Below are 14,937 nucleotides of genomic sequence, written 5' to 3'. Positions count from 1 at the left end.
TACGATAAAAATATTTACTTATCGACATTGGTAACATATCGATTGAAAAACTTTATTTTCGACCGTCGGTTCTCGAAAATCTAATTTTTTTTTTTAATCTATTAAAATTTCGTTTATTAATATATTGTACTATTATTAATTATATTTTGTAATATATCACGTTTTCACGTATGTCTCTCGTAAATTTTTATTTGTCATCTATTTTGTTACATACATACACTACTAAATACGAAATAAGAAATTCTCTGATACGTGTTGTTACATGCTTAATCATATTTGGTACCGCATAATTATGCTTTAATAGAATAATATTACTTTCACCAGTTTCTAGTAGCATTCTATATCTTTCAAAGATAGCCAACCTTTTTATATTACATATTGCTGACACAAATAGCACAAAAATTTCGAATCTGATTGCTATATATCTAGATCAGCCTGATTCAGTATGATTGTCGGTGCTTTTAATACACTTTGTATGACGATTCTGTCTTATACAACAAGAAGATAAGTTTTTGTTTGTCAAACTCTACATGCCTAATATAGCTTGGCCATCTTTGTGATGTATTTATAATGTAAAGACATTTAACATATAAATTTATAGATATAAACCTGAGAAGAGATTATTTTTAAAAGTACTGTCATGAAAAAAATACAATGTGGCTCTTGAATATATAGAGAAGTAGAAAAATATATGTCACAGAAAAGTGATTGGGATATTCAGTTAAAAACTCTGAACGAGAGCACTAAAGTTATAATACAGCTTTGTCTTCTGAAGAATTCCATCATTTAAAGTAAAAAATATCACATATTCTGTTGTTCTGATATATCTCTAACTTCACAGAGAAGAGATAAAGCTTATGACAGAGATATAAATATAGCAACATTTATATTACATATTCTGTTTGTATCTTTCTTTTTTTGTAATGTTCTAATTTGACTTTCCATTGAAAAAAATAAAAAAATAAAAATAAGATCATTTTTCTATTTATAAAGGAACTTTTAAGTTTGAACTATGGACGATATGGAAGTTGAAGAGAGTAGCGACTGTATTAATGCAGAATCACATCAATGTTAAATATCACATTGCAATATCTGTTTCAGAAGCATATTGCAGTTCAAAAATAATTAATATAAATTATGAGTCACGAAACATATATAACTTTTTAAGAATAATTATATAATAGATTATTACATTTGAATAATATAAAGTAATGTGGCATTTGTTAAAGGAACATCGACTTCTTTACAGAATGCAAATAGTGTTCAAAAGAGGCTCTTGAAATATGTAATTTAAAAAAAAGAAATGTCTTGAATATTTTTTAACACAAAAAAAAATATTCAGGTATATTTCAATACCTGATCATTTTTTTAGTTGGCTTTTCAATTTCACAATATATGTATCTCTACTTGAAATATAATGTATATTACCATAAAGAATTTATTCAAAACTTTCTTGTAAATTTAATATTGCACAAATGCACAAATGCAGTAACCATTTGTATGAAACATTAACTTACCAACATTTCCTTATAACGGTATTATCCTACCGTTTTTATTAAATTGCATTGTTGTTATTGATGCCTCCATGAGGAGACCATACAGATGCAGCAGACCTTAAAAAACAGATAATTACAATATAGATTAGACACAATATAATGCAAGTATTAATACAAACCTTAAGCATGAGAGTGGCATTGTATTCACATAATAACATAATAGTGCTGCTATGATGATACTCCCAATTCGTAACGGGCATAATAATATTGCTATTATACCATACTCTAGATATAAAATATAGGTCATAATGGATTGTATCAAGATTAACACCCAAGTTGGGCCGTAATGCCAAATTAAACGAAATTTCGATATGTGTTGCCTTGCAGGATTTTCAGCGTCTTGTAATCTGAAATATAAGTAATTATTACTTCTTAATAAGGAGTATTACAAAATTCTTTTATTATTGTGACAGTGTTATTATATTGTCACAATATTACGAACCTACGATCAACTCGATGCGCTATAATTAGTATAAGCGGCAAATAAAAACAGCATAATTGAAAGTATCCATAGGCGTAAGTGAAACCACCTGGTAGATATTTGTTTCCGATGAATATTCCCCATATAAAGATCACACCTATATGATCCTCGATTATTTCTCCCACAGTCCATGGACCTGCAATCAGTTCGTCAAATTATATAATTAATACATTTTCGCCAGTTTTTCCAATGTATTTATGTCCACATACCGACAGTTAAATACAACGAGTATAGCACCAGTCCGTAAAACGCTCTATCAATGGTGGATAGTATCCACAATTTCCTAAGCCACCAATGAAAAAACTTGATACGTAATCGTGGTCTATGCATATGTCTATCTAAATCAGAAAGAGCTTTTACAATGTATACTTTACAATGTAATAAAAAATATAAAATTTATAAATTTGGATATATTTACTTTTATAATATATGTGAAGAAATCGGAGTAAACACAGTGGCACTAATGATATTGCAAGTGTTACAGCGAATAGAAATCGAAACTATGAAAAACAGTATGGTAAAATTAATATATACTTCAATAAGCAGAAGTTTAATTAATCACAATGCTAACTTACGATGTGAATGACGTTGAACATCAGTACTAATTTGGGTAAAATGCGTGACGATATCCACGATCCATCGAGAGAAAAAGAATGCGATACAACTTTTTCTCTACCCTCTTTATCAATTACACGTACCTGAAATAATTTTATGTAAACAACATTTGTCAAAAATAGTGTCTTAATTAAATTCTGTAAGTAATTAAGACATCTACTAAACTGTTATTTGATGTATACCCTCTCTGTATTTTGTCGAATTCCATGGCAGCACGTAAAGAGGACCTTTTATGTGATCACATTTTTGCCAAACATCGTCATCCAATTGAATTTCAACAATTTTTAATGAAACTGTAGAGAACGCTAGTATTCTATATCAACAGTATAAGAGTTAAATTTTACAAGCCGATTTTACATATTTCACACAATAAAAAAATTACCAGCATTGATAGAAATGCGTTTACCTGACATGCGTGGATGTAATAATGGATTTCAAATTTTCTTTTTGTGGCATCATAAATAGCATGTTTTTTGGATTGGTGATTAATACTACAGGCCAGTCATTATGCTTTATATCAATGAATGAGAACTGACCATGATCTACTGCTGCGAGGCGATACCTATATAATAAGCGTGTGTGTCAAGTAAGCGTTTATTTGTAAACTAAATAAAGAAAATTGATAACGAGGCAGATAAGCGCAGCTCTATGTCAGAAATAGTGCGTTAATATAAAACAAAAAAATCTTTGCATGATTCCAATGATAAAGCAAAGTGTTTTGTTATATTAGTTTCATGTAAATTAAAAGAAATATAAATTTTATTTATTATTAGTTATTGCAAAAATTAAAAATACTAGATACTTTTTTATGCCACATTTATAAGAATTATGTTCATTCATTTTGATATTACAAAAAACTTTTTTGATAACTTATGAATTTTATTCCCCTCTTCCCTCTCTCTCTCTCTCTCCTCAATATTAGTAACATATTACAAAATATAAAACCAATAAATAAAATTATGCATTAACAATTGTCTTTTTTGGATATACAAAAGTGCATTTGTCTTACATTCTATTGTCTTTCCAATCTGCCAATTCTAACTCAAGGAAGCCTGCTTTTTGTAATGTGTACATGTTGGGTACCATACCACCAAGCGTGTGGTAATGGCCACATAAGTACACCATATTTTTTCTGTGTCTACCTTTTATAATAAATAAATGAATTTGTTATAACTTTATTTATATAATTAAAGTAAGTAGAGATTGTGCTTTTATAAATATTTGTTATATATATATATATATATATATATATATATATATATATATATATATATGTATGTATATTCTTACCTAAAATATTCCTGATATTTGTATCAGATTGTGACAATATGCATGATGTAGGATAATGGCCAAATACAATTGCGTGATCCGCATTGCTTTCTTTAGATTGATTAACTAATTGTTGTATCTTATCAATCTCCTGTTGGTCTAAAATACCAACGAAATTAAATGGTCTTTTGGGTCCTGGTTTCAAGCAAGCATCAATTGCAATAAAGGAGTATGTTTCAGAACCAACATTAATATTATACATATAAGATCTGGGATATTTTTTTCCTTGAATAGAATAATTAGAATAGTAATTATTTTTGGAATCAAGACTGACCACATTGAAATTATCTGAAAATAGATTGTAATGTATAATATCTTTAAATATAAAAGATTTATATATATTTAAAATAAGGTTGTAATGTATAATATTTTTTCTTTGGTTTACTCTGCACGATTATACATGCATGCAATTAAAATGCTTGCTTCTCTCACCATGATTCCCTCTGACATCCAACCATAATGTTCTCTCTTTGATATTAGTCTCGTCTATTACATATTTATAGTATTGCCATTCTTCGAGTATTTGCTTAGAACCCATTTCATCTATACTTTTTGCATCAGTTAAATCTCCTATTAAAATATAAGTATGAAATAATGATTAATTTAATTGTTCTAGTCAATAAACATATAATATTTTGGTACAAATATATCTGTAAAATATGAATTACCCGAAGCAAGAACAACTGTAGGCTTAATTGTATCTACCGTCACGTTACAAAATTCTTTTAACTCTGATATCCTAGATGGATCTTTAAAGATACTTATATGTAAGTCGGATATCTAAAAGTAACAAAAAATTATTGTAATGTATCTTCAGGACATAATAGCATATATACAATTTGCATATTACCAATTACTCTAAATATAGACATGGACAAACCTGCAAAAACCATATCAAGTGATTATACGACTTTCCTATGTCATAATACTTTGGCTTAGTCCACTGTATCTCCCCATTATTATCTCTCAAAATCTCGTCCGGCAGACGAGAGTCAACGCTGATGAGATCTGCTACATTTGCCACAAAGATGGACAACATCAGCACAAAGACCAATATAACAATGGTTGATTTCGATATTTTCATTGTGATGATATAAGTGTGCGATCATGTAATTTTACAGGCGAGAAAGAAAAATCGGGGAAACAAGATCCAGCTGTTTTTGTGCTGCGACCACCTGCTCCGATTCTGGGAGACGAACCGGACGCCGTTTATTCACATGGAAGCCGGTGAAATATACCCGGTGACATTTACTGTCCCCGACGAAGAGCGAGGGAAGACGGTCGAGCGACTTAGAGAGGATCGTCTTGGAATCGTGTCCTACATGTTTGTCAAAAAACGTAACTCAGAAATTCGTGGCCATCGTGAGAAAAACGGGCTGCATCGAACGCGTTACGCGCATGATGCATTCGAGCAAAGCAAGATTGATCCGAAGACGTTCGAAGAAAACTAATAATCCAAGAGTTCAAGATCGATCGATTTACGATATTATTTATTCATTTTGCTATTTATATCTCTTGGATTCAAACTAGGCCACGAAAGTGATCCTCTGCCGAGCCTTTGATAATGTGTATGATTATCAGTTTTTCCTATCAAAGTCAATACACACATTATAACGATAGAGACCTTTCTGTATTATCAATATACGATTATTACGATTTCTATGTTATCAATGTGCATTGTGCATTTATCGTTTCGTGCATAACGCTGTGAGATGTCTCTGCATATACTAAAAAAAAGTTTGCAAGTAAAAGGTCAACTGGCCAGATAGACAAACCTCAGGCTAACAGGTAATAAAAAAATTGCAAGATCTCAGAGCGAGATCCTGGCTCTCATCCCATATGCTTTTAAAGAAATTGCTGGCCTCCATTTTACCATATGAATTAAATATCAGAAAAACATTCATCACATAGAATTCACTAAAAGATATTAAGAATTGGATACTCATATATAATTTAATGCTTCACTATTTAATATATATATATATCATAAAAAAGGCCTCTTTCATATATTTAAAATGAACAAAAAAATTGTAAATTTAAATTTCATACAAAAAGTTGAAATGTTCTTTTCGCGATATGAAATTATATTTCTTTTTCGAAAAATGTGCAAAAGCTTGAGACTTTAAAAAATTCGCTTAGTTTCCAAAATCTTATTTAAAATTTCGAAAAACAATTATGATGTTCTTGCCTTGAAACAATAATACAAGTCAAAATCGTCCATAATTTCGTAAATTAAAAAAGTAAGGATTTTGCACAAGTAAAAATAAAATTTCGAAACCAAAAGATGAAATTAAATGACAGCTAATTTTGGCTAATCTAAAATTTATTTCGCTCGAGGATATATTGTATATCATCAACAAGTTTCCTGTCCGCAGTCTGTACGCAAATCCTGACCACATTTGCTGACCATATGTGATGATTGTGAAACATTGGTTAAATATAATCTATATTCTTGGACTCTGACCTATGTAAAAAAAATATACAATATATAATTTAGATTTAGATAAATTGCCGGAAATTTTCGCGAAAATCATGAGTACAAATTCTTGAAATTTTGATCTTTTTATTTTTCACATATTTACATATTTCATATATTTATATATATATATATTTTTTTTTAATTATTTTTTTTTTTTAATTAGAATAAACAGTAGCGAATTTTAATTGCAATATTGAAAAAATATAATATAAAAGAAAATTATAAATAAAATATAAAGATATGAGAAATTTTAAAAATCATATAAAATGAATTTGGCATTCAATCACATATGGGGAGATATGGAGATAATAATGATAGAATATGAGATATGAAAATATAAATGAAGGGAGAAAAATTCAATCATTCAAAACGGATTCTCGTTAATGAAAATATAAATTTCACAATTTCACAATTTCAAAGTTAATTCATCTTATATATTTTTTTAATTCTTCGATTTTCGACAAAATAAAATCAATTTTAATCTCAAAGAGATTAATTTCTCTCAAAATTAATCTCGGAGAATGCAGCTTTTCCTTTAATTTCCCCTTCAATTTCTTTTTTTTTTTTTATAGTTTATATGTATATTGTCTATTTCTTCTTCTACTATAACTAATCTCATTTAAAAAAAAATGCAAACAATTCCCCATTTCCAGAGAAATCAGAACGCGATTTGATGATTCCAGATAAGTTCTCGGAAGCAGATAATAATGCGGCTGATAAGAGAAAACCGACATCAGTGTACGATCGGAAGTCGTCATGTATTCAAATCAGTTTAAATAGTCCACAAAGAAAGCTACTTACAGCTTACTAACAATAAGTGGCTAAATTTTGCTTCGGTATAATACGAACGAGATAATTTGCACAGTTTATCTCGTTCGCTTTGCAATCTTATATTGTGTATTACATCATATAAGTGAAAGAGAAACAATAATGATGGTGTTGAAAAAATTTGCAACAGTGCTTTTGATAGAAATTTTCGTTTTACCGGTATGTATGAAAAATTGATTTTGTATTGTTTTAATCAAAGATTTAAAAAATCAGGAATTTAAGTATACAACCCATACTTCGAGCAAAAGACTATTACATTTATGTTTAATAATATTAATTGATAAATAAGAAAATATTAAATAGTATTAAATGTAATATTAAATATATAATAAATTCAATAAAAATACAATATTTATAATATAATGTAAGTAAAACACGAGCTGACGCAATCAGATAAGTGGTGAGCGTCGAAAAATCGATCTCGTCGATACGTAATCAATCTCGATTTATACAAGATAAATTATATATAATCATATATTTTTTTCTTAGAAAATAAAGCATAATTTTTGAACTTATCAATCAAGATAATTGTCGAGATATTGTATTGATAAAAAAAATAGTATTAAACTTGGATGAATTCAAGCAAAACAAGAAATAACAGAAAAGTAAAAGAATAAAGAAAGACGTTTCAACTATTTCAGATTGTTCTCGAGGCGCGGTTTTATCATGGGTACAAGTCTTACAGACAGTATTATGATGATCATAGCGAGCGATTGAAATATCCGGCGAAGATTTTCGAAGAATCGTATTACGATCATAATGATGTAAAAGAAGAAATAAATTCGCGTTTTGGAGGTAACGTCATAAATATAACAAAACAACATTATTTAGACAATGAACATAATTATATTCAGAGTTAAAATTTATATATATACTTACGATTTTTATAATTCAAACAATAATATCTCTTATAATCTTTCGTTAAACGTTTATTTTTGTGAATATGGTTTTCTAGATGACAAACATACAAATTTCGATAGTAGTTTTGTATTTCCGGATGACGGATTGCAAGTCCGAAATGGCGATGGTACCTACGTAATCAGTCCAGCGATGAATTGCGATGATAAGCGACAAACCTTCTGCGAACATGTTCCAAATTATCCCGAAGAGTTTGTGAATCAAGCATTCGCGAACAATTCCAGCCTGTTGCATTATGCATATGAAGATATTGTTAGTAAATTAATAATATATAATTTATTATCGTATATAATTAGCAAAACACATGGAAATTTCTATTAAAAATTTTTTTTTTTGTTGATAGTTAACTATTGCATCGCGAATAGACATCAGTGAGGAACCGCTTTGTCTCTCTATGGTAAAATCATTTTTAAATTATAATTATTCATTCTCAGTTAATTTTTACAGGTATCCATAAAAATAACATCAATTTTTAGGAGCAAGTAATTCGTCCAAAGACGGGCCAAAACATGAAGAATGAATGGCGCTACATCCTCCAATCAAACCAGTCGAATTTTTTTCAAACTGTGCGAATCGAAACTTGCAAGTAAGTGCTATATGTATAATGAGAAAAATGTTATGAATTACGTTTTGACAATTTTTCAATATTGATAATGTATATTTATATATTATAATGTAAATCAGAGTTACATGTAATGAGTATAAAATACTTCATCACAAGATAAAAGTAAGATAGAATATTAATAAAAAAAAATGGCGTAATATTCTATTTCCAGAGAAGAAAATACTAAATGCAGGATGATTGACGGTTTTGCTGAGGGATACATCACAATATGCAAACAGAAATATATTTATCGCGAATTGTCAGCCCTCTCCGACAACGGTGAGATCATCCGCGATTATTTCCGCTTTCCTGCGAGTTGTTGCTGCCACGTTCAGTTCAACGCCGATGACGGAGTTGTCAGATGAAGAATACAATCAGCTTCAGAGAATATTCCGGAGTTTCGTCCGCAATAGATACACATATAAGAATATTCTTAAAAATATTTTATAGATATGTAGATATTTTTGAGCTATTCTCTGATCGTGGAATTAATTGACTATTAGTTGACTATTAGTTAGAGTTTAATTGCAAAATCGAAGAGAATGATTGCTCTCATCTGTATTAAGAGCTTTTCAAAAAGTTGAATGCCGAATAAGATATTCTGATAATCTGAAAGAGAACGAAAATTAAAACAGCATGCACGTAAATCGATAATGGCATCAAAATTATTAAAAATATTAAAGTATAAATTAAAAATATTAGATTATTAAAAATATTTTTAGTATTATCAATATTATTTTTTATAGTGTCATCTCTCTTTTACCTTCATAAAAGATTCGTTGGATAAAGTAACTATATAGCCGCTAGTTATCTTTATCGGTTTCTTAGATCGTGTGATTATCAGCAAAACAATCTTCATTAAATCAACGGGAAGTATCGTCCAGTCCATTTCATAAATGGCGTTACCGACTTCAGTACTCTACATATTTAAAAATAAATTGCTTAAAAACAAAGTTTCGATTATCCAGCTTCATATAAAGCCCAAAATCCTTCGAAAAAGATAATAATGTTTTAGTAGATTAAAAATTTTTTATCATTCGACCTTCAGTGTCACTTCATTGCTGAACCAACAGTACAAATAGATCTGCATAAGCATGGAACCAAGATATGTCAAACTCCACGCGAATTCGAAGCTCAGCAAGCTCTTCGTCGACATTTTATAAATGCTAAGACAGAGCACGGTCGAGCTTATGGAAAATTGTACGAGGATCATCAGCGTGAACACCGTATTGATGCGTTCTGCGAATCTGTCAGATTATTCGTTCAATACGTATATGTATACGTTTTCTCTCCCTTCATGAATAAACTTTATCATCTTTACCTATACACGTAGCGATGATGATGAACAAGCTCGCGAACGAGCGACTGTTCTCGCGCTTTCAAATCCTCTTTAGAGATGCTGAATTTCTGGGCTTCTCGCAGCAAATCCGGTAACATTTGAGCGCGATGACATAGTATGTCCAATTGAGCGCAGGTTTGAATCATAAAGCCGGAGATGAGAGTCTCGTGAGCGACGCTGGCGTTCGCACAGACTATCAGTCCAATAATTTGATGTAGTACGGTGGCCCAATAAACAGCAGTTGACGAGATGTCATAGGGCACCCAGTTGGACAGTGGTAAGGTCCTAGTGTTGGCAAAATGCCGCAATTGAGCAATCATGCCAAAGAAGACGGTGGACTCGTTCAATATCTCGCAGTAGATAGTAATTGTCCTAGAAGAACATTCGAGACAAAAAAATATAATATATATAAACAGAGATTATTACGTTATTATTACATTTTATAGTTTATATAAGAATTGTAAAAGTTTATAAATATTTGATTCATTGTTTTAAATTTGATTTGATTTATGGATCTTTAATTTTTTCAGGCTCTTTGGCATCTTTTTGTCTCACGTAGAGAAAGATTATTTCAAAGAGATAACTACATTACATAAATTCAAGAGCGAACTTTGCGAAATTAAATTTTATATGACGCACTTCGCGTTATGATCAAATTTCCGTTGGATATTCATTTCGTGATTGTCCCTGGGTACACAAATGTCCACCAGCAGCATATCAGTGAGATCGATGATCTTGTCCCGACATAGCACCAGGTTCATTACTTTGCAACTAACGCCGAGTACCGACAAAAACAACGAGAATTTTTCGATGAAGGTCTCAAGATCCTTGATCATGAAGCAATCGACCAGACCGCAAAACGCAAATGAGTGAAGAAGAAAAATCATCACAACGGAATAAACACTGTACGCCCAGTGTTTGATGGGTGTCAGGTTGATGGGTTGCCAATAACCCGTGTACGTCAAGAGAGCAAACGATAAGGGAAGAGTATGCATTGTTCTCGTTTAAAAGTCTAAAGAAAATTCTTCAAGCTTTATAAGGTCTCGGAAAAAATGCTTTTTGCGAAACAATTCTGAAGAAGTTATTTTATTGCAATTTCTGTTTCCTTGCATCAACATTTTATGCTATACCGCTTATTATTATACCTCTTATTCTCTCGCACAAAGAATTACCTCGACTTTCACCCTAGATAATTCATGCATAAATAAGTTTTACTAATCGTTGTAATTGAAACATTACGATATTATACTTTTACGCTATTAAAGTCATGGTTGTATAGTTCCACCTTATCGTAAGTTTTTAAAAATAAACGTTAGCGTAAATGCTACCTCTCATTGTTACGATCGATAGATGGATTGATCTATGAAACGAGAATTGAATTAATGGAAAAATCGCTATTGTATGTGACGGAAGAAAAATCGATATAATATATGATTATATCTGTATATATGTAGGGTAGACCTTGCTTTACAATGTAGCATGTATTTAGTAAGTTGTAAAGCGAGGTCCACCCTGCCTACCGGCGGGGTGGGTGAAATAAGACATATTGTACACAATTCTTCATTAATATGCTATGAATATAACATGATGTGGAATACGCGCGTTGCAGAGAACGATATATAATAGATGTTTTTTTTTATTAGTATGAGAGCTCGCTATTTTAGATCTTGCGATATAATTTTTTTAATATTGCAATTTAATTATACAATCAACTCTCGATTATGGATGAGTCCCTTTCTCGTGCAACCCGAAAGGACTTTGGTCGGCCGTCACTAAATAAATGCTTCTTTGTCTGTAAGAAAGAAAGAAATATTTATATAAAAAATTTAATTTATCTTTTTCTTCAATTATTTCTCTAGAGTTAAATTTTTTTTTTTTTACTAACGCGTTGCTTGGAGTGCCGTATCCCATGATAATTCGTGTATTACTATTACATTTGCCGGAATAAAAGCGAGATAGCGAAGGGCATTCTACGCCCAGAAAGGCCGATTCATCGATCAGCGACTCGGCATAGAATCTCCAGGAACGATGATGACTGCAATAATCTGAAATGACAACGATTAAGATGTAAGAAATAATTTTAATTAATATCCAAATTATATATTTAATAGAGAATATACCTTCTTTGGTGTTCATCGTAGTGTTTAATGGACAGCCAGGCTGTACACGTTGACCACCGTTCGGGAAAAAGTTCACCGTACCTGTGATCTTAGCAATACCATAAAATCTAATATCCGTGTGTATGATATCTACGAAACGAGCATCAGAGAACGTGAGACAAGGCTCGAGAAAATTGAAAAGAGGACCGGCGGGATCTAATCCTGTGACAAAAAGCTCTTTAAGTATTTTTCCATACCGCGTTGCTCCAGTTTATTACTTTAGTAATCTTTGAATATTGAGATTTTGAGATAGCAAATTTTTCGAATTTATAAATTTTATTTTTTTAATAAAATAAACATTTTATTTATAATTCGGAAAAAAAACAAATTCTTATTTTTATTTTATTTAAACATTAGTGTGCGCTATTTCTATTATTATCAAAGATTTGAATTTATTGCTAATAGCTAATATTGATATATGACTTATCAAAATATGTCTTAAACTTAAAATATTATTTTTGAAAATGCTCTAATATATTGCATTAAAGTAACAGCGATATGTAAGCGATACAAAATTAAAAAAATTGACGGATAAAATAAAAAGTTGATGGACACTTTACCCGTAATCCTAGGAATCTGAAAACTGACACTTCTGCCGATATAGCCAGCGACTTGGCTGCCTAAAGAGTGCGACACGATGTGTAGCTTTTCTGAATCGAAACCCGACGTTATCATCTTATCGAGAGTTACTGTGAGAGCGGCTGCGATACGAGGAGCATTTCTCACAGCTTTCATATACGAATCGCTCACCAGTTTACCATAATCTACTGCAATGACGTTGTGGTCATTTCGCTTCAAGTAAGCTGAGAAAAAAAAAAGAATATAATTACAATAATAATTATAATATTTTTTTAAAGTAGCTATTTATCGTCGAAATATACCTTGCACTACCGTTCGTACGCTCTCTTTCTCCACATGTTCCGTATAGCCGTGAATATATAATACTGTCGGCTTGCCGTATTGTATTCGAGATAGAAGCGCATCGATATTTTTTAGCGAGTAATCGACATACTCATTCATAGTAGTTCTGAATAGGATAAAGGATAAACATTTGCATTAATGTAGAAATAGATTTTTATAGAGATTATTTATATCGATTTTATCTCGTATCAAGAAAGAAGAATTAATATCGTTGCAAGAATCCAATTAATTCATCGTAGACCAAAATTTGATTTCTAGGCAATGAAAACGTGATAAGAATAATTGAAAGTTTGAAAATAAATACCCAACATAAATACGCAGAAAGATACTCTCAAGATCTCCGATGGGTGCTCCGCCTATATGAAAGAGAATTTAGCTAATTTATGTTTTATATCAAATATTGTTTTTTATGTCGCGCACGTGCATTAAAACAAAAAAATTTAAAGAACGACAAATGAAGAAACGAGAAAATGTATAATAAAATATTTCTCTAATGTATATTAGTTACAAAAAACATTATTGTCCTTAACATCTTTGAAATTCATCGAAAAAAAAAGAGATCAACACATATAATATTATTTAACGTATCTAATAACAGTATATTGTATTTTCATTATTAAATATATTTATAAACTGGATTGAATTTATTGCGAGGCTGATACTTACAGATTATAGTCGCGTATATCGTAACGCCAATGGCGAATTGTTGAAAAGTATGGATCATCGTGGCTCTAAGGATACGCTTTATAAAATGAAAAAAATTTCTGGACAATTTCTAAGCTTTCAATTTGTCCTGTGCACGGCAATATAAGGAGTTAAAAACCGTTAATATATGCACTCTTAGATTTATGAGACATCCTGTTATCCAATATCACCCCGACAGTATACTTTTGTGTATACGAAAGAGTAACGCACGTGTCAAGCGGCGAAGAGATACGATTACCCTTCCTGTGATGGAGAGTTTAATGCGTTAAACGCGCAAGCGAGAATATCGCGTACACATTCGAGAAAAATTGCGCGATTACTAAGGTATTATTATAGAAAGAACAGAAATAACATACACATAAGTGAAAATTTGCTAACAGTAAATAAATATAAAGAATAATCACAGAAAATATATAATATATCGGTTCACTAATAATTTTTAAACGAATAAACTGTTAAAGTTGTTACTTATGACATACTGTTCTGATGAGTTCAGGAATGCAAATGTTACAAATACTATTCTTTCTTCTATATATATATTATTATAATTGCTAGAATATAAAGTGTTGTTGTTAGTCAAAGTTTTACGATCGTATATATGATTGTGTATATATATATATATATATATATATATATATATATATATATATATATATGTACATAAACATATATAAGTGTGTGTACATATTTATGTATGTACATATATATATATACACAGTCTGAGGTTGAAATATGAATATGCTACTAGCAAAGAACTTTAATAATCCTAATGGTAAATAAATGATTCGGCAAACAAAAATTGCTAAACTATTTATTTACCATTTTTTACCATAGCGTATTTTTTGCGTATTTTACTGCTTTAAATTATTTTGTGAGATATCTCTTATATTATATTATATATATTGTAAAATTTCATTATTACACGAGTAACGAGATATGTAGAATAAATCAATGTTAAAAAAGACGAGGCGTTAAAGAATAATATCTTTCAGTAAATTTCTGG

The 14,937-nt window shown here is 30.4% G+C and overlaps 4 protein-coding genes across 4 annotated transcripts; 1 reads left to right on the top strand and 3 right to left on the bottom strand.

The window, feature by feature from the left end:
- Positions 1-182: 182 nt before the first annotated feature.
- Positions 183-5,597, bottom strand: LOC138938636 (transmembrane protein 62). Its single transcript, XM_070305791.1, has 13 exons — positions 4,862-5,597; positions 4,650-4,761; positions 4,414-4,551; positions 3,943-4,269; positions 3,662-3,794; positions 3,059-3,214; positions 2,818-2,965; positions 2,613-2,735; positions 2,456-2,537; positions 2,247-2,375; positions 1,999-2,173; positions 1,676-1,903; positions 183-1,613 (listed from the first exon to the last, which is right to left on the bottom strand). Exons 1-13 carry the CDS (start codon positions 5,063-5,065, stop codon positions 1,556-1,558), a joined length of 2,013 nt encoding a protein of 670 aa, XP_070161892.1. The 5' UTR covers positions 5,066-5,597; the 3' UTR covers positions 183-1,555.
- Positions 5,598-7,210: 1,613 nt separating this feature from the next.
- Positions 7,211-9,742, top strand: LOC138938642 (uncharacterized). The gene is made up of 6 exons (XM_070305799.1): positions 7,211-7,447; positions 7,930-8,083; positions 8,244-8,458; positions 8,550-8,603; positions 8,683-8,792; positions 8,983-9,742. The coding sequence occupies exons 1-6, from the start codon at positions 7,391-7,393 to the stop codon at positions 9,173-9,175; spliced, it is 783 nt and encodes a 260-aa protein (XP_070161900.1). The 5' UTR covers positions 7,211-7,390; the 3' UTR covers positions 9,176-9,742.
- On the bottom strand, positions 9,559-11,144 carry LOC138938639 (odorant receptor 67a-like). Its single transcript, XM_070305794.1, has 4 exons — positions 10,789-11,144; positions 10,132-10,521; positions 9,853-10,057; positions 9,559-9,729 (listed from the first exon to the last, which is right to left on the bottom strand). Exons 1-4 carry the CDS (start codon positions 11,142-11,144, stop codon positions 9,559-9,561), a joined length of 1,122 nt encoding a protein of 373 aa, XP_070161895.1.
- A 664-nt stretch (positions 11,145-11,808) lies between these two features.
- Positions 11,809-14,419, bottom strand: LOC138938750 (lipase member H-A-like). Its single transcript, XM_070305977.1, has 7 exons — positions 13,896-14,419; positions 13,534-13,585; positions 13,190-13,335; positions 12,869-13,111; positions 12,270-12,470; positions 12,035-12,194; positions 11,809-11,941 (listed from the first exon to the last, which is right to left on the bottom strand). Exons 1-7 carry the CDS (start codon positions 13,951-13,953, stop codon positions 11,869-11,871), a joined length of 933 nt encoding a protein of 310 aa, XP_070162078.1. The 5' UTR covers positions 13,954-14,419; the 3' UTR covers positions 11,809-11,868.
- Positions 14,420-14,937: the final 518 nt, after the last annotated feature.

Source organism: Polyergus mexicanus, unplaced genomic scaffold (genome assembly GCF_030449975.1).
Source record: "Polyergus mexicanus isolate NDT 795.1 unplaced genomic scaffold, iyPolMexi1.0 SCAF_13, whole genome shotgun sequence".
NCBI lineage: Eukaryota > Metazoa > Arthropoda > Insecta > Hymenoptera > Formicidae > Polyergus > Polyergus mexicanus.
The sequence above is the reverse complement of the archived record's forward strand: the minus strand, read 5'-3'. Positions and strand labels throughout refer to the sequence as shown.